The 18,360-nt window shown below is 55.1% G+C and overlaps 1 protein-coding gene across 1 annotated transcript; it reads right to left on the bottom strand.

The window, feature by feature from the left end:
* Positions 1-788: 788 nt before the first annotated feature.
* On the bottom strand, positions 789-17,495 carry EMX1 (empty spiracles homeobox 1). The gene is made up of 3 exons (XM_072769801.1): positions 16,571-17,495; positions 10,532-10,716; positions 789-1,352 (listed from the first exon to the last, which is right to left on the bottom strand). Exons 1-3 carry the CDS (start codon positions 17,112-17,114, stop codon positions 1,185-1,187), a joined length of 897 nt encoding a protein of 298 aa, XP_072625902.1. The 5' UTR covers positions 17,115-17,495; the 3' UTR covers positions 789-1,184.
* Positions 17,496-18,360: the final 865 nt, after the last annotated feature.

The raw sequence follows: 18,360 nt of genomic DNA, 5'->3' as shown, positions 1-18,360 counted from the left end.
GTTTGGCCCCCAGGGGTGGTGATGATTGGTGACTGGTGAGGTGATTGGCATTAGTGGAGAGTTGGGGAGCACGTGGGAGGTAAAGAAGTGAAGACAGGTCTGGATGTCATAAGGGAGAGGTTGTTAGGAATACAGGTTTTGCTTTTAAGGAAAGGCAAGGGGATGAGCAGAAGGGCTGGTGAACTAAAAGCTCAGTTGGGCCCTGCCTTGTTGCTCTTTCCTGACTAGAGACCCTGCGTCCCTGGGGACAGGTTGTAGGTTCAGCCTTACACCCATCTCGGAAGCTTTCATCTGCATAGGAGGGGTTCTCCGGGGATGGATGAACATCCTGGTGGGGCCAGGACCTGGGGCTGGGATAGTCAACTTCTGTGAATGGTGCTCTATCCCTTAGCTCCCAATATTCTCTTTTTTCTCTAGTTTCTCCTCAACTGGAGGAGCCACCAGAGTCTCTCAGTATGCAGAAGTGCACCGGTTCTCTCTCCTTAAAGCCACATGGCCCTGTTTCCCATTACTCTAAAAGCCTGGGAAGACCTGAACGTAGATAGCCTCCTTTAAGCCACAGGGTTGTCCTTCCCCATGTCCAGCCTCAGTGTCTCTCACTAGATAGCTGGAGCTGGAGCCAGGGTGGACCATCGACGAAGGAGAGAAGTTAATGAGCTGAGTCTCCAAGGCCCCACCCTGGGCTCCCGGGCACTGTACAAGCTTGGTCTGCCAGTCCCAGCTGGTCCCCAGAGCCGGAAGCCACCTCCCAGGCTCCCAGGCTCTGGGGGTGGAGCTGGATGCCCGTGTCATTAAGAGAGAGACTTTTATTATTCCCATAGGGAAGGGAGATACAAGGGGATCACTAAGAACTACAGCGAGGGCCTGGAAAATAAATTAAAACAGAAATGCATCAAAACAAACAGGAGATCGGAGAAGTGGAGAGTGGCTGGGAGGCTGCTGAGGCTGGCGGCCTGCCCAGGCAGGCGGGCTCTCCGAGGAGAAGGTGGAGTCCCGGGCCTCGGCCAGCCCGTTTCTTGTCCCTCTGTCAGTGGTGGCCCCAGGCTCCAAGCCCTGTGGGGCCGTGACTCGAGGCCTCCCTGAAGCCTGGCGGGGGAGCGGCCAGAGTCCAGCTGGGCCCACCCGGGGGGGCCTGGCCAGCAGCGAGCAGAGGCTCTGCCCTCCTGGATCCGTGGCTGCCCACCCTAGTCATTGGAGGTGACATCAATGTCCTCCCCGTTGGCCTGCTTCGTGGCGATGCGCCACCGGTTGATGTGGTGGGAACCTTTCTTCTTCTGCTCAGACTCCGGTCCCTCTTCTTCCAGCTTCTGCCGCTTGTACTTTGTCCTCCGGTTCTGGAACCACACCTTCACCTGGGCCAGGGAGGGAGGGGTAGAAGTAAGAAACACCCAGGAGGCCCCCAAGGGTAGCTACTGGGGCCTCGGCACCCAGGCTGAGCTGGGAGCCAGATGGGGAGACCAAGGCCAGGGTCCTCTCCTCTGGCTTGGTGCCACATGCTGGGTCTGAAAGACTAACTTCCAGATGTGAAGGGGGTGGCGCAGGGAGAGGACACAGTGGGCCAAGAAGCGCCATCTTCTAGTCCCTCTGGCAAAGGAAAGGGAGCAGTCATGGAGCTGCCAAGCATCCGGTAGCCCGAGCACAGTAGATGGGAGGAATCCAGGCTCTGCAGCCCAGCACATTTCTAGAGAAGAGATAATAATTGCTCCTTTACGAGGTTGGGGTAAATAGTAAGTAGATGAACAGATGAAAAGTCATCGCATGAGTCCTCATGAGCCTCCCCTCAACCCCCGCTGCCCAGTCACCCCATGCTCTTTGCAGCGCAAAGAGGCAGAGTGGACATGGCTGCATAACCAGGAGGTGAGGTCCACAGCAAGAGCAGTGCCCAGGACAGCCAGGGCACTCCTAGGGTCACAGACCCCGCCACTCAAGGCTCCAACACCACCTAGGTCAGTCTGTTTCTCCAGGGGACCCTGTGAGCAATGTCAGGTGAAATAACTGTCATCCCCCATCAGAGGCTGAGCTGGGCAGGTAAGAAGCCTGGCCGCTCAGGTGGTAGCTACTCAGGGTAGTCTGAAATCCACCGATGGGGCCTCCTCCTCCTTAGACATAGGGGTGTCTGAAGCCCCACCTGGGGCAGTGCTCTAAGCTTCCTGCCCCCAAAGCACTGGCCTCTGCATCCCATCCAAATAAGGGAATAGGTGATATAGGAGAAATCGCAGGGTACAGATGTGAGCTCCTCTTGAACAGAGAAGGCTCCCCACTTCTGTGTCAGTCAGTGAGACTCCTGACGAGGGGAAAGTTCAAAAGCAGACAACTGTCTTCTGTGATGGGTGGTGGGGGCTTGGAGGGAGGGACAGGTCTACAATGCTATACCCACCTCCTCCAGGAAGCCTCCCCAGATTTAGTTGAATCTCTAATCACCCCTCACTTCTCCCACTTCCCCCAGCATTTGCTCAGTGTCCAGGATACAGCTTTTAACATCCTCTTGTGCATGATCTAGGAGGGCTACCCCAGCTCCCTAACTAGTCTTAGTGCTTGAGGACTGTGGAGAAAGCCTCACCCAGTCTGTCAACTCCTCCTGACCCTGCAGTTCTCTCCTTGCAGAGCCTTGCAGAGCCGTGCAGAGCCAGGCCATCCGCCCCATCCTCAGAGCTGGTGAAAGTGAGGCTGGGTGCTGATCCTTTGCTAAGTCCCTTCCCCACTCTGGGTTTAAGTCCCTCATTCATAGGAGAGAGGTTTTCTGGGGCCCTTGCAGCTCCAGGGCACCTCTTGGGCTTTTGCTCCAGAGGGTCCCTGTGGAAGGTTATGCAGAGATGGCAGGGTTACAAGACGTGGATGGTTTCCTGAAAACAACGGCTTATTTATATGGCAAGTAGGTGCTGTCAGCGACAGCTGGGTGATACACGGTGTTCTTGCTGGTGGTGAGGGTATGTTGTGAGTGTGGAATGATGATGAACACCTTGGTTTTGGCAGCAGCAGTGGCTGCTAAGGGAAGATCCTTGAACCCGGGGTGAGACCAGAAACAGTCCTCAGAAGACTCCCCAGTCCAGCGGCTAGTCCCTGAGAAGGGCTGAAAAGCCCAGGCCTAAGCCATAGAGCCAGGCAGTGGCAGCCAGTGGCAGGCCTGGCATCTGGGCCCAGGAAGGAGTTTCCTGCCCAAGACACTCTACCTTTGTACTACCCAGACACTATACCCTGTCCCGTTCCTGGAGCACAGCCAATCCAAGGCTTCCCCTAATAGGTCGGCCCTGCCCTTTGATTTTAGAGCACCAGAGGGACTTGGGTGAAGGCAGCCAGCCAGGGACAGGAAGAAATGAGGCACCTGGCCTTAGTAGATGGTGTCAGAGGAGATCTTCTTCCCTCATTTCTAGGGCAGGGTGCAAACCCATCGCCTGCATAGACAAGGGAGAATGGTAGACACTCTGAGTTCAAGACTTCTAGATTCCATAAATGCCTTTCCGTGGGCACAGGGCTGGCTGGGCCCTGGGTGATTCTCAGCACAACTACATGGCAGCCTGCCTGGCCCCCACTCCCTACCCTAGAGCCCCCTGACACTATGCCAGCCAGTAGGTGGGTGAGCTCCTGTGCACAGCATGTGCGTGACTCAGGCCTAGATGCGGGCTGGAGCAGCATTTCTGAGAGCCCACGGGGTTGGCCAAGGGCTAAGCACCCCCAGCCTAGTGATGGGGCAACCCTGGGAAGCTCTGGGCAACACCAGGGCCAAGGGCCCCTTTCTGCCCCTTCTCCCTCCCACACACACTCCTAAGTCTCCTTCTAGGAAAGAGACTTATCTGTAGTGGAATGGACCCTGCCTCCTCTCCTTGCCCCACAACACTGGCCCAAAGAAGCCAAGTCTCCAATGGTGGAACTCCAGGCATGGGATATGCTCTCAGGCAAGGGCCAGCTTCCTGGCACACCCAAATGAAAGGTGATGCTGAATATTTTCTCCATAAAAACAATTGGGGTCAAGGAGGCAACTTTCTAGAAACAGGGATGTAAACTGTCTCCCTCAGCAGACTGGCTATCCTGTGAACAGCCTTAGGCTGGGTGACCAGATGCTGTTTACAAAGACTGTAATAACAGGGGAATCTTATGACTTAATAATATCAGTGGAAATGGCAGGATGCAGTTTGGGCACAGTGTGATCACCACCATAGGAAAACAAAATGCATGGGGGGGAAAAAGACTAGAAGGAAACATACATAAAGTGTGGGTGACATTTCTTTCTTCTTTTCACTTTTCTGTCTTTTCTTTAATGTGTTACAGATAACAATTCATAGTTATTTTTTACTTAAAAGAATTGGGCTCTGAGTGTAGTAGGAGACAAGAATCAACACGGAGCAGGGCAATCTGGGGTCACCCCAGAGCCCTCTCCCTAGAAGACAGAGGCCCTAGAAAGGAACCAGGTCATGTAGTGTGGCTACCAGCTCCGTGGGAGCCAGCTTTACCAGGGTCTGCTCCTTCTGCACCTGCCTCCCCGCAATACCCCCACACTAGACCCCAAAGACACAGTTGGGATATTGGCTAAAGGAACCCCCTCACCCATCCCCGACTTCTCTGGGTTTGGAGAGAGGTTCCCTGTGGTCTCTGAAGTCCCCATTTCACTGAACATCTTAGTTTTTCAGAGAAGCCAGATCCTTCCCAGATTCTCTATTTTTGCCTGAGTTACCTCATCTGGGGTACTCTTCCTTGGCCTTCAAAATCCTGCTCAGCTGTTCCTGGCCTGGACCTGCCCCACAGCCTGTTTGTGCTTCCTTAATCATTTTCCGTTTCAGCAACAGTGACCCTAGCAGTGCATTAATTTGTGTACTTGAACCTCTGTCTCCTCATCAGGCTATGGGAACCTGGAGAACTCTACCCTAATGTCCCAGTGGGCACCTCCCAGTCTGTTCAGCAAGTTGGGCGCAGGTGAAGTGACCTGGCGCTATGCTATTGGCAAGGGAGAACTGGGGAGCCCAAGAAAATCAATGGTAGGGGGACTGAGGTCTCATCAGAAAAGGGGTTTGGGAAGTGCAACTACTGGAGAGATGGGATTCTTTTTAGGCTGAGTACAGTGAACACTTCTACAACAGGGTCAAGTCTTAATTCTCCATGTTGTGGACTGGATTAACCACTTCCAGGGAGAATGTGGGGGAGAGAAAGAGACCTATTGTTGAGAGGCAGAAGGGTCCATATGAGTCAAATGAGATGAAGAAGATGCTGTGAATGAATGAATGAATTAATTAATTAATCAATATATTAGCGGACTGACGGATGTATGTATACAGTAATGACTGAAGGTATGCATGTATTAATGAGCAAATGAATGGACAGAGGAACTAACACACAAGCAAACTACAGCTCCATCCAGCCAAGTATTTCGGACTTGACTTTTGAATAACCTGCTGTTTGAATGACCCAGATTTGTACCCCTTTGTTTCTACTAGTCCCCAACTTTAGCCCACCCCAAAGGGAAGAGTCTGTGGCTCCTTCCTGCATACTTTCAGGAGAATACTTCTCGAGGAGTTCAAACACCCTATCATACCCCTCTCTGCTGGAGATCCATTTCCTATTATTTGAGCTACTCCCACTCTCAGGGTCAAACCCAATGTCATGCTAGGCTCAGCCCTCACCCCACCAAACTGAGGCCATCTCTGACTCACCATCAAGCATAGCCTAAATCTCCCTAAGCCTTCTTATCTCCTCCTCTGTCAGACCATCCTGGATGCTTGCCCTCACTCTCAGAGAGATGTCACAGATTCATTTGCCTCCTCAGGACAAGGCCTTAAAGAACCACTCCAGTCTCTCTTACCTCCCCTGCCCTGTCCTGCCTCCCACTGGACTCCTGGAACTTGAGTGATGCAGAAATCCTTGGAGAAGAGATGAATCCATTTCAGAACCCACAGTGAGCTAACAAAGGCTTCTTGACCTTTCCCTAAAATTCAAGTCATTTGGATATCTCCTTTTCATCTATCACCTAAAAAGCAAAGCTTTTCAGAGCAGGAATGGACCCCAAGAAGTCTCCTTACCAATGCCGCTGGGGGAAAAACCCATAGGCAGGTAACCATATACTCCTTCTTTCTAAGACCTCCCCACCTGTTCTTGGGCCCCAAGATGGTGGCCAAACTTGACAGCCCCTGCTCTGTTTTAATCCACCCACTTCAAATCCTCCCCTTCCTTCCCACCAACCTAGAATCCTATGCATCCCTCCAAGCTCTCTGGGCCTGAGGTCTTTTGGGAAACTTCCACCCATGCAGGTCTCCCCTCACTTTCTTCAGCCCACAGTGTGACTTCAAGGAGACTCCAGTCACTCATCCTGTGCATGTTCTGCAAGTGTGCACACTTTACATTTTACCCCCATCGCTAAATGAGGAATCTCCAAGCTTTCCCTCATAGCTCAACTGAACTCAGAGCCAGAGAAGGTGAAGAAAAACCTGCTGAACTGTTCAGAACAGGAGGGGCAGCTGGAAACAGTGACCAACAGTCAGCCTGGAGCAACCAAATGCTTTCTCCATTCCCCATAAAAATAACGTGCCACCCCACACATGCACATAAGCACCTGAGCTGCATTCTACACCAAGTGTATATATGATATCCACCTGAGCTTTGGGCATCAATCACACTGCCTGTATGTGGCCCACATTGTAGCACATACATGTTAGACACACCCATTACACACACACACACATTCACTTTCACTCACAGCTCTGATCTGACCCAAATCTGGGTCTGCCTCACGAGAGCTGAAACTTAGATGGACATCATCCAGTCTTCCAGGTCAGACTCTGAGGCCGCACCATAGACAGCAGTGAGGAGCGAGTAATCAGTCAGAAAGGAGAACCAGCCCTTTCTCAAGACCGCTCCCTCCACTTCCTGGATTGACCTGTGGCCATCCCAGTATAAATACCCAACTCTCAACCAAACATACAAACCTGCCTCCACAAAGAAGTTCAGGGTGCCCTCCTCCCAACACTCCGTACTAAAGCTTTGAGCATACAGAGACCCCTGAGCTCTGGGTTAAGATCCACACAGTGATTTCCTTAACCCTCACAGAAGTTTTATCCATGAACTGGTGGATAAAACTAGATCATATAAATTAAAGTGCAAGAGAAAGACAGAAAACAGAGGGACAGGGAGGGGCCGGTGACTACGGAAAGCAAGGGAAACAGCTGAGAAGTTAACGCATGGATATGTGTACAATCAAAAGAAATTTGCCTATTCGTTGAATACATGTTTATGGAGCATCTACTCCTTGCTCCTCACTGAGCTGGACCCTAGCATAGGGAGAGAAGGAGGAACGCTTGACCTCTGGCTCCCAGAGCTGACTTGTTCATCACCCAGAGAGCTGTTTTAAGTACATTTCCTGGATCCTATCCTGGAACTCCTAAGAGAATCTCCTGAATGGGGGTCTGGGAATCTGCATTGTAAGATTTCTTTGGGAGATAGATCTAGCCAGTCTACAGAATGACATTTGGACATGGTAGATGATTTAACAACAGCAAAGTCCTGTGCATATTATGATACATGGGAGATGTGCTGTGAGCTCTGAGAACTTGGAGGAAGCATCATATAGAAACAGAAGCGGAATATAGATGAGCCAGAAACTCAGGGGGCTGGAAAGAACCACGGAGTTCGTTTCATTAAATCTTACAGATACAGCAACTGAGGCCCAGAAAGAAGATAAAGGGAGAGCTGATGACGTGATAGGTAAGCACTAGCAGACATATGAATATGCTGTCAGTAGCTAACTAGACCTATAGAGATGGAAGCTTGAGATGGATGGTAGATACACAGAAGAGAAAGCAGAATAGGTGATAAGGCAATAATAAACAGTTGGATAAGTGAGAGCTATTGTTAGGAAGAAGAAGATTGTAATCAATAGAAAATAGGAAATATAAATTAACCTGCTTTGGAGCGGCAGTTTAATGAGCTCAGACAGAAGTACGTTGCTAGATATAAAACAGTTATCTGTGCAGGATGGATCAGAGAGCTCCAAGAGACAAATGCAGACACTGACAGCAGAAATCGATGGCAGGGGGCTGACGGCAGACACGCGCTTGACAAATAGCCAGGAGCTGGAAATGACAGGTAAGCTTGCCCAGAAAATACTGCAAGATAGGTGATTCGTTAGTAATATAGCCTAAGTCCAAATGATAAGTTTACAAGAGGGACAGAAAGACAGCTATGATGATGATGGACACCGGGTATGGCAGAAGGAACTCTGGACTACTCAGGACGCCCAGGTAAGGGGCTTATTGTAACACTAACTTGACATACTACTTTAAACAGAGGGAAGGGAAAGACTGGGGATGAGAATCAACATTATTTGAATTCCTTTTGGAAGTCTTTGATCTTTAAACAATCTGTTTTCCAGGTGAGAAAACCAGAGCTCAGAGAGGTTGAGTAACTCGCCCAAAGTCACACAGGCAGTCAGCAAGGGGAAAGATAATGAAATCCAATTTGCCTGCCTAGGGAGCCCTGCCCATCCATCTCTATCTCAGAGCCCTAACCTGGAAAGACAAACCTCTACAGGGATGTGTCTCAGGCTCAAACCTCCCAGAGTTCTATTGTTTTTTGTTCTATATGCTAAAACCAGCACATCTATAGATACAAGATTAGACATGAATTTTGGTAGTTAAGCTGGATATATTACATTATTCCATCGGGTTTTGTTTTAGATATTTTTGAAACATAATAAAAAACGAAGGAAACAATCATTACATTTACTAACTGGCATTGTTGGGAGCAAATAGGCAGCTAGATTCGGTTTGAAAGAAAGTTAATTAAAAATGCTCTTACTGAGCTAAAAAACCAAAAGTTTAAAAACAATGACATTATTTCAACAAGTGTTAATCTGTGGGTGGGAGGATTATAAACCATTTTGTTTTCTTACACTTTTGCAATTAAAATTTAATAACTAATACTTTTTAAATGATGTTAACTATAAACACCATTCTTTAATTGATGCTTTGTTTTAGACAACAATTTTAAAACACGGTTTGCCAGGAGGGAACGGAGTATTATTTTATTAACCTGGGTTTTTTTTTTTAGCATATATTTCTTTAAAACATTTTAAAAACTAACTCCGCTGTGTTGTAAGCTTTATCTGTGCAGTTAGAACAGCCCAGCTAGCAAATCTGAAAAAGCACAGGTCCTGCAGAGGCGTGATTAAATGGGGCATCAGACAGATAAGACGACAATAGAAACCAAAATAGGACGCTTGGACTGGTGGGTGATGCTGGCCAAGGGAGCTGGGGAAGCATTTAGGGTCTGGACCCCCCCACACACTGAGCCCCCTTCACTACTCCCGCGGAAAGCCCCAGGCTGCCCTCCCCCCGCCAGGCACCTCCTCCGAGGTCCTGGACTAGGAAGGAAGATGGTGGTATAGTGGAGACCTGACCAGCAAGAAAGGGGAGAGGCTGATAAAAAGCGGGCGGGGTGGGAGCCGCTGCGAGGGCAAGTGGACCTTTCTCATTTGCAAATCTGGGAGCTGTGAGGGCTGGATGGGAGTAAGGTCTCCCGAGGCCCATCCAGACACCGAAATCCACCTCCAGGGCAGCAGCCAGCCCCTACAGCACGTCCTACTCCCTGAGACCAAGAGCTTAGGCGGTGCTTCCAGGCAGCATTTATTTATGGCAAAATCTTTACTTACAATAAACCCAAATCTGCCTCCCTATGACTCCAATCTAGTTCTTTAAATCTTTTTTTCCCCTTAATTATCTATCATAAAAATGCTACGTGGTAACCACAATTTCCCCCAGTACAAAACCTCTCCACACCTTGGGAGTTTGTTCCCTCCCCAACTCAACAGCCCTTTAAGTGTCTGAATACAGTCCCAGAATCTACTTTCCCACCATTCCCAGGTTCCTCACATGTCTGTGTGCCCAGACACCAGTTTCCAGAGCCCTACCAGCCTGCCTGCGCAGAGATCAATGCCACCCTCGGACCCCAAGCAGGGCTGGCCCCTTCCTGGCTAATCTCCTCTGCTTTTGATGTTGGTAGCCTGAGGCTTTCTCCCCACAGCACATCCGCTGGTGGGCAGCCCAGGCCTCCCCCAGCTCTGCCCGTGAACAGCAGCAGGGCCGGTACGGGAAAGGCCCGGGCGATCCACAAAAGCGTGAGCACCCCAGAGGAGCAGCGGGAGAAGAGCTGCTGTAACCACGGGGCTGAGACGGCTCCCGGGGACACTAGGACAGCTCGGGAGCGGCTGTGGCGACCGCCTCCCCGAGATATCCCGGCACCTCCCATGGGCTCGGGGAGCAGGCCAGGTTGTGGTTAGATTCCAACCTCCCGGTGTGTCCTTAGTGCTTGACAGAGGTCCCTGCGGCCTCGCCGAGGCCAACCCCAGCGGGAGGGAAGGGGCTCTAGAGACCAGCTTTGCGGGAGGGCCGCGGGGCGGGGGGCGGTGGCTTGTGGAACTGGCTGGGACGGAGCCTCGGGGAGGCCGGCGGGGGGCGGGGGTAGGGTGAGACTCGGGCCCCTCCTGCACCTGCCCGCCCCCACCTCCACCTGGGCGCGCGGGCAGAGCGCGGGCCGGCGCGGTGGTTATTACCTGCGTCTCGGAGAGGCTGAGGCTGCCGGCCAGCTGCTTCCGCTCGGCGCCCACCACGTAGTGGTTCTTCTCGAAGGCGCGCTCCAGCCGCAGGAGCTGCGAGGGCGAGAAGGCCGTGCGGATCCGCTTGGGCTTGCGCGCGAAGGGGCCGTGCAGAAGCAGCCCGTCCTGGGGCACGTCGCTCGCTGCGGCCGCGCCGCCGACGGCAACACAGCAGGTATAGACAGAGAGAAGGGGCGCCGTGAGCCGCAGCCCGGCCGCCCGGGCCGTCCCGCGGGAGCCGGCCGAGCCCAGCCCTCTGGCCCCGCTCGCAGGCGCCCTCGGCTACCCTCTCCGATCCTGGACTCCCGCCCCCGCTTCTCCCCTTCCCCTGGGGCCGCCGCTTCGCGGAGTCCGCTCCTCTCTCCTCCCGAGTGCTTCCCTAGGTCCAGAGCTACCCCGTCGGTCGCCGGAGGCGGGGAGTAGCTGAGCTGCAGATCCCTGGGTTAGGCCAGGAGGGCCCGGGCCTAGCGAGGCGCCCGCCGGCCCCAAAGCACAGCGCCTGGAGCAGCGGAGCCGCGGAAGGGGCTGGGGGGTGAGGGGGTGGGGGTGGGCAAGGTCCCTCCTGAGCTCTCTTTGTCCACTGACCCTGTCCTAGCTCCCTCAAAAAGGGCCAAGAGTAGGGACCGGGCTGGGTGTCAGGAAGGTGACAAGGGCAACAGTGAGGCTGCTAAGCACCCTCATGCCAAACACATTTTCAGGAAGTAGAAGGTACCCAAGGCACGCTCTTTTCACACCTGTTTAAACCAGCCTTGCAGCTAGATGCTCAGGCTGCTAGCCCTTTGAAAATTCCTGCCAACCGACCCAGGCTCTACCTTGCTAGTGGTAAAAAATAGGCTAGCCGCTAGCCCAAGGTCCAGGCAACACCTGAAGGTCTGAGGTCAGGCTTTTCCTTCCCCCTTTCCCACCTCTCTCCCCCAGAAGACTCCTCCTGCTCTCTGGTGGGAAAAGGCCTTGCTTCATCCCTGAATAGTCCCGTGCTGAAGAAACACGTGTATAAATATCTAGATGTCATCTTTCTCTCTAATATATATAGATATAGATATATTGGTTTCTGCATGGGCGTGTGTAAATATATGCTCCAGCCTCCCTACTGTCTTTTTCTCCCATCTACCATACAAGATTTTCAAAGAGTGTGATTGTCCCTTGGCAAATGTTGGCCATCATGGGAACTCAGCTCCTACAGGCAGGAGGAGGGGCTGACACTGGGTTGGATGCCAGGGTGGTTAGGTCAGGAACTACAAAAGCCAAAATAAGCTTCCACCCACAGCCCTACTCTCCATAAACCCCCCACTAGGCCTTCACACAATCACACAATCTCTGGCTTGGTTGCACATGCTATCAGACTTGAAACAGGCCCTGATGTCACCCATGGATTCTCATGCAGTGGCACATATCATGACCCCTGAGCCACTGACAACGACGAAGAGCCCTAGATGGAATGTTTTCACATGGTTAGCTGTTGAGATTGACTGGTCCAATTAATTTCTTCAGAGATGGCCACTGGTTTTACCCTATTTGATGTGTTGTTCTGTTCAAGACAATTGTTTGGATTTCAGTGGAGATCTCCCATCTCTGGAAACACCTCTCTAAGTGAAATAAGGGCACATAATTGAGATGCTATTGCTAAAACTCTCCTGGTAACTTCATGTCCCTCTGGTGGTGGAAACTGACTGGCATTACTTTCTCCAAGTCCTTCGGCTTCTTTGGGCATTTACACAGGTGAACTTTATTGCTGGGGTTTCTTGTTAAGCGAGGTGGCTAGAGGGGAGATGAAATCCCCTGACCATCACTTTTCTGTTTCAAGTGGCTGGATCTGTGCAGCTACAAAAGGGGGGTGGCATCACATCATGGGGAGATGGAGGGGCACCCTGCCCAGTAGATCCTTCAACGTGGGGGCCTGGTGATGGTGGAGGGGACAGATGATCACAGGAGGTGGTCTGGCAGACAGGAGTTAAGAAGGAATGAAAGGAGGAGCCTGATCCAAGTAGGAATAAGAATTAAAGTCCTAAGTGGGTACCAGTGTGATAGGCCACAGAAAGGTGGACTAGGTGGGGGCGGGGGGGGGGGGGAAGCAAACACTCTTTGTTGAGGTTAAATTGCTTAAAAAGAAAAAAAAACAGCATTGTTCTGGGCCTGGGTGAAGTCCCAATAGTGTTTTCCTCTGCACAAGTGAGCTGGACAGAGAGAAGGCCTTGCTCTATCCCAGAGTTCACAGGGTTTGGCCTCAGCAACTCAACTAGCCCAGGCTGGTTAAATGTGAGGTGGCAGCCTGGAGAGACCCTGTAGGTGGGAGTAAATGGGGTGCAAGGGGTGTCAAGGGCAGTCTGTGGCTGAGTGAGCAGGCCTGCAGTCTGCCTCCGTGTGTGTGTGTGTGTGTGTGTGTGTGTGTGTGTGTGTGTGATTTGATGACTGTTTTGTAATTCTGGGACTGTGTGTTGGTCACTTGTGTGGTGGAGTTCTCTGTGTTTCTCTATAAAACCAAAGTGGAGGATGGAAGCACCAAGCATCTCTGTCCTTCTGACATACACACATCCCTTTGCCTCAAGTCTGGCTATTTTAGGAAAAGCTAGGTTGCTTTGGTTTATTATAATGTCCTGCCGGGGCAGATAGAATGTATCCTTCTATCTATGTCCACATGTATGTGCAGAAACACGGACAGGGGTTCTTCTGACCCACCCATGAAGAAGCAAGGGGCAGGAAAATGACTCAAGATACTGAAAAGTGATGACACAGTTGGATTTCAAAAGAAGCAAGGCTTTTCCCTGTAAGGAAGAGGTGGTTTCCCGCAAAACTAACCATCGGGACAAACGGATCAATAGCTCTATGTTTCTGTATGGACAGAATGATGCCTTAGGTGCCTATGCTGGCACCCACGATGGGTAGGGGCCTCAACAATCCGTCTACAGCTTCCGTTTCCCTTAACTGGACCACAAGAGCAGAACAAGCTTGGGGCTGGGGCCAGTGTGGCCTGTTTCCAGGCACTGTGGGAGTGGGCGTTCAGTTTCAGACAAGGATGGGGGGAAGAGTGGAAGGAGGCTGACTTAGCCTTCCCTGGAGCCAGGAGGAACTGAACCCCAACCCGCTTTCCTCCAGCCTCTCAATGCGGGTCCTTTCAAGGCAAAGACTGGCAATAGAAAATCCCAGGTCTGAAGTGGCTGGAAGTGGGAGCCAGGGATCCGAAGCGCCGGGCTAGCCGCTGCGCTCGCTCCTGGAGAGGCCGCGGCCGGCCGGGGGGCTCGAGGTCGGCCGGCTGGGCGGAGGAGCCCGGGGCGACGGGTGGGAGAGGCCGGCCAAGCTGCGGAGATGGCCTCGTTCCCCCTCCTCCTGCCGGAACAAAGGCGCCCTTTGAAGTACCGGCCCATTACCGACGCCGATTCCTGCGGGTTGGGGCTTCCCCGGGGCCCCCTCCGGACGCCGTTCCCGGGTCTGGAAAGTTGCCGAGTCCGGGGGAAATGGCACCGAAGTGCGGCCCGGTCCCCGTCCCCGCCGGCTCCTCCCCTTCAGGCCTCGCGGGCCAGCGGCTTCGGGATCCCGCCGCCTGACCCGGGCCACCCGCGCGGGCTCGTCCTCTTCCACCGCCGGGCTCAGCGGAGGAGCCGCCTCCCCGCGCGCCGGCCCGCGCTGCCGGAGGGCGCTGCGCCCGGAGCGCAGACATGTTCCTTTTCGTCCGTGTAGGGTTTCGTTGCTTGCATTAAAACGGGGCTGAAATGAGCATCGAAGAGACCCGGTTCTCTAGAAAACACGGCGCCGGAGGGCCTGGGACGGCTCGGCCCGCAGCCCCGAGGCCTCGCTGTGACCGCAAGGCTCGAGGCTGCCGGGGCGCGCACGGCTCCGCCGCCACCAAGACCGGACCCAAAGCCGCAACGTCTCGGGGTCGGAAAAGCCCTTCCGTGTCCAACGGATTTCCGAGTTCAAAAATGCGGCCACGCACGGCTCCATCTCCGTGTCCAGACACGGTTCTTGAGAGAGAGAAAAAATCCAACCGTTTTTGCAACTCGACAACGTGCCCGCCGGGACTGATGGCTCAGGGAGCCGCAGCAATTTCTGAGAAGGTTTTTCGGAGAATTCATCCGGCCTCGCCGGGCTGGGAACGCTCTCAGAGCCGGAGCCGGAGCAGTCGCGAGGTGTCCCCGGCCCTCGGCACCCCGCGCCGGCGGGGACGAGGCCAGAGGCGGGAAAAGCAGACGGTGGAGCAGTCCACAGTGAACCAGCGGGGCGCCGGGTCCGAAGCCAAGGGCGCAGCCGGGAGGCCAGCTCCGGAGGAGCAGAGAGTCCACGGGACTTAGGACCGGCCCTGCCCTGCCCTCTCCTCGGAGCCCCTGTCCCCGCACCAGCCTCCTAACCACAGGTCCCCCTACTGCCCCGGCCCGACGGTTCAAAAATAGCCCGGGACTCTCAGATCAGCCCACGGGTGCCAGATTTTGAGACCCAGGCAGGGCTGGGCCCATGGAACCTCGAGGTGATTCAGTTTTGAATAAAACTTCATTTATAGCAGTAAACAATGATTGTAATCGACAGGTTTCTTGCCTAAAGCGCCTGACACCATAGACTCCCTCCCTTCCGTCGCCCCCCCCCCCCCAATGATTTTGGGAAAATCTTTGGAATCCCAGGGGGGAAAAGTCTGCCCACAAAAAAATTCTTGTTCAAGTAATTACATTCTTTTTATTTTGTGGGATCTGCTGGGTCAGTATCTACTGGTCAGATGGAACTAAGCAAATTGACAAATTGGACCAGGAAAGCCATTTTCCGTGAAACAGTTCAGCAGCTACAGCCAACACCTCAAAAGATCATTTTTCTTCTGTTATCTAAATAATGGTACCAAACATCTGGTTTACTTTGACTGTGTAGACCACGGTTTATCCTCAGACTGTGTAGAGACCATGGTTTATCCTCAGATTAGGTTGGCAGCTGAAGCTCTAGCTCTATCCTTTTCATTTGTTTCACTAAAAAGCGGGCTACCTAGCTCTGAGGCATGGAGGCTCAAAAGGCTGAGGTCCAGTCCCGTCTACAGTAACAAAATAAAACTGGAAAGTAAAGCAATTACTGCACAAATTAAGGCCATTCTTAAAAAAAAAAAAAGACATGAAAAGAGAAACAAACTTTAACAAATTCAAGGAAGAAAACGAACTCCAACAAATACAACTCTCTTTCCTTCGGGAAAGTCAGATAATTGAAACGTGTGTGCGCGCGTTTGTAAGGCCAGTGGGGGATCTTCATTAGCAAATTGCCCGGTGAAGACACGGGAGCTCCACTTGCTACGACCTTAAAAGCCCTCTGCCCCCGCCCCCTGCCTGAGAGGACTGCCGTGGGTCCCGCAGCAGCCGGGTGGGCTCCCAGAGTCGGCGCAAGGAGGAGGAAGCCGGCTGCTATTGCAAACCTTCCCGACCCTAGGTCCCAGAGGCACTTGTGACTTGAAGAAGTCGGATCGAGGTTGCTGGGAAACACCCCAAGACGGTGCAGCACTCCACAGTGAACATTAACTCTCCAGTTTGCCCTCCCCGCTGCCCCTTCTCTCCGCAGACCCGGGGCACGCAGGTGGACTTTACCCTGCTCGGACGCGCCAGAGGGCAGATATCTGGGAACTGGTGGTGGATGTGCGAGCGAAGTAGGTAGGGTCCCAGGTCCAGCCCGGGCAGAGGGAGGGGGCGGTGGGCGCTGCGCACTCTGGGCTGGGACCCGCTCAGCAGGGAGAGATTCCAGCAGGCCGCGGGCAGGATCCGGAGAGGCACCAAGGATGCGCCCGGGCTTGGCGTCCGAACCCGCAGCGTTTCCGGGAAAGCCTGGAGATCCCAACCTGGCTCTCGGGGAGGGAACCCAACGCCGCAGAAGCGCGAACGGATCCCGCGCGGCTACTCCCTGCTTGGGAACCGGCCTCTGCGGACCCACAGCCTTGTTTCAACAACTTCTGAACAGCCCCGCGCGCCCCCGAGCCTCCCCCGCGCCCCCGCAGCGCCGGCGCTGGCCGGCCGCCGGAGCGGGCACAGCATGGGCACTCACCCTGGAAGCGGTGGCCGAAGAAGCGGTTCCGCAGGACCCAGGGGTAGAAGTGCAGAGGGTCCCGGTGCTGGGCGCCGAAGAAGGAGTGCGGGGGCTGCAGTGGGGAGGCGCCCAGCTGGTGCGCCGGGTGCACGGTCAGCGCGGGGTGGTTCATGGCCTCGGGGAACACAAGCTCGGGCCCACCGTAGAGCGAGCGGCCCGCGCCCGCGGCGGCGGCGGCGGCGGCGGCGGCGGCGGCGGCGGCGGGGAAGCCGCTCACGAAGGCCGCCTCGGCCGCGCCAGGGTGAGGGTAATTGAGCGCCGTGGGCCGGAGTGGCTCCTCCGAGGCGGCCGCCGCCAGGGGATGCGAGCCGGCGCCGCCGCCGCCAGTGCCCCCGCCGGTGCCGCCGTCCTTGGCTACCAAGGACTCGATGGTAAAGCCGCGCTTGGCTGTGGGCTGGAACATGGTCGCGGTCGCCAGAGCCGAGGGAGGCAGCCGGGCTCCGGGGAGCGCTCCGCGTCCTGGCGCCGCCGCCGTGCGGGGTGTGCACCCAGCCAGGCACATGCACACACACCAGCACCCCTCACCTCCCCCGCCCGCCCGCCCGCGCTCAGACCCTGCCGGCGAGCCAGGCGCGGAGAGGCGAGGGGCGCGAGAGCAAGCGAACGCGGAGTCTGGCCACGGCGCGCGGCTAGGCGCGCCGGCCTCGGGGGCCGAGCGGGCAGCTCCCGGAGCGGGCACTGGCGCGGCTTCCCGGCGGTGCTGCGAGCTGCCTCCACGGCCTGGGGGCTGAGCCCGGCCCCCTCCCTCCCGAGTCCGGCCAGGACCGACCCCCGCCCCCGGTCCGCCCAGCACTGCCCCGCTCAGCCTCGGCCGCAGCGCCGCGAGGCGCGACTTAGCCAGCACCTGCCCCGCGCTCGCCCATTGGCCGCCGCTCACCTGCCCCAAGGTGGGGGGCGGGGCGGGGCGGGGCGAGGGACGGCGGGTGGGGAAGGAGCCAGCAGTCGGAGGCAAAAAGCGGACTGGAGCCTTTGCCGGGCTACCTAGGCCTCCCCCTACCCCCCATCGGCCCCTAGCCTCAGGCTCCTCCTCGCGTCTCTGCCCTTTAGCGGAGTCTGGCGACCGCCCCGACCGTCTCGGCCCACGCGGGAGCCGAAGAGGGCGTCCGAGGGGCTTGGGGCTTGGCAGAAACTCAAACCCCACTTCCCGATGTGTAACTCAGTTGAAGCCTCTCCAATTCATTCTGGGATGTCGGTTCGCTTCTCAGGCAACTTCGATCCGAGTGGAGGGAGGGTGGTTTTCGCCCAATAAATACGTTCTCCGATAACCAGGTCACTGCTCCCCCGGCCTCCGGGACCCTCCCGCTCACCGGGTCTGAAAGCCGCGGCCTTGTTCGTGGGGTTTCGCGTTTTCTGAGTGTTACGGGGGGGCAGCTCCATACGGGGGACGCCCGACTCCTTTCACGAGGGGCCAGGCCCAGGACGGCGCTAGCGGAGTGGTCACTTTGCACACTTCAAGCCGCAGATCCGGATTCGGAAGCACCTCCTTGGCCCAGCCGCGGCCGCCGCGCCCTTGCTCACCCCGGGAAGGCCGGCGTCAGCACAGGGCGATCTGCTGCTTTGCTCACCTTCTCCGGCCGTGGGGCTCAGGTGCAGGCGGGCCGGGCCAGGCCCGGGCCTCGGGCCTTAACTTGGAGCTGGCCGAGCAGTCGACCCTGTCTCCAAGAATACACACCTGCCATCCCGGGAACGCAGCGGCCGCCTGGCCTCCCCGACCCTCACCTTCCACCTGCGGCCGCGGAGCAGCGGAC

The sequence above is a fragment of the Canis lupus genome, chromosome 12 (assembly GCF_048164855.1).
Source record: "Canis lupus baileyi chromosome 12, mCanLup2.hap1, whole genome shotgun sequence".
NCBI classification, from domain to species: Eukaryota; Metazoa; Chordata; class Mammalia; order Carnivora; family Canidae; genus Canis; species Canis lupus.
This window is presented reverse-complemented; position numbering and strand designations above follow the sequence as displayed.

Excerpts from the sequence above, each read along its gene's own strand:
- EMX1 (XM_072769801.1), bottom strand. The coding sequence starts at position 17,114 with ATGTGCCTGGCTGGGTGCACACCCCGCACGGCGGCGGCGCCAGGACGC. Across the intron at positions 10,717-16,570 it reads CTTCGGCCACCGCTTCCAGG|CGAGCGACGTGCCCCAGGAC; the intron begins GTGAGTGCCCAT and ends GCGCGGCCGCAG. Across the intron at positions 1,353-10,531 it reads TCAGCCTCTCCGAGACGCAG|GTGAAGGTGTGGTTCCAGAA; the intron begins GTAATAACCACC and ends TCCCTGGCCCAG.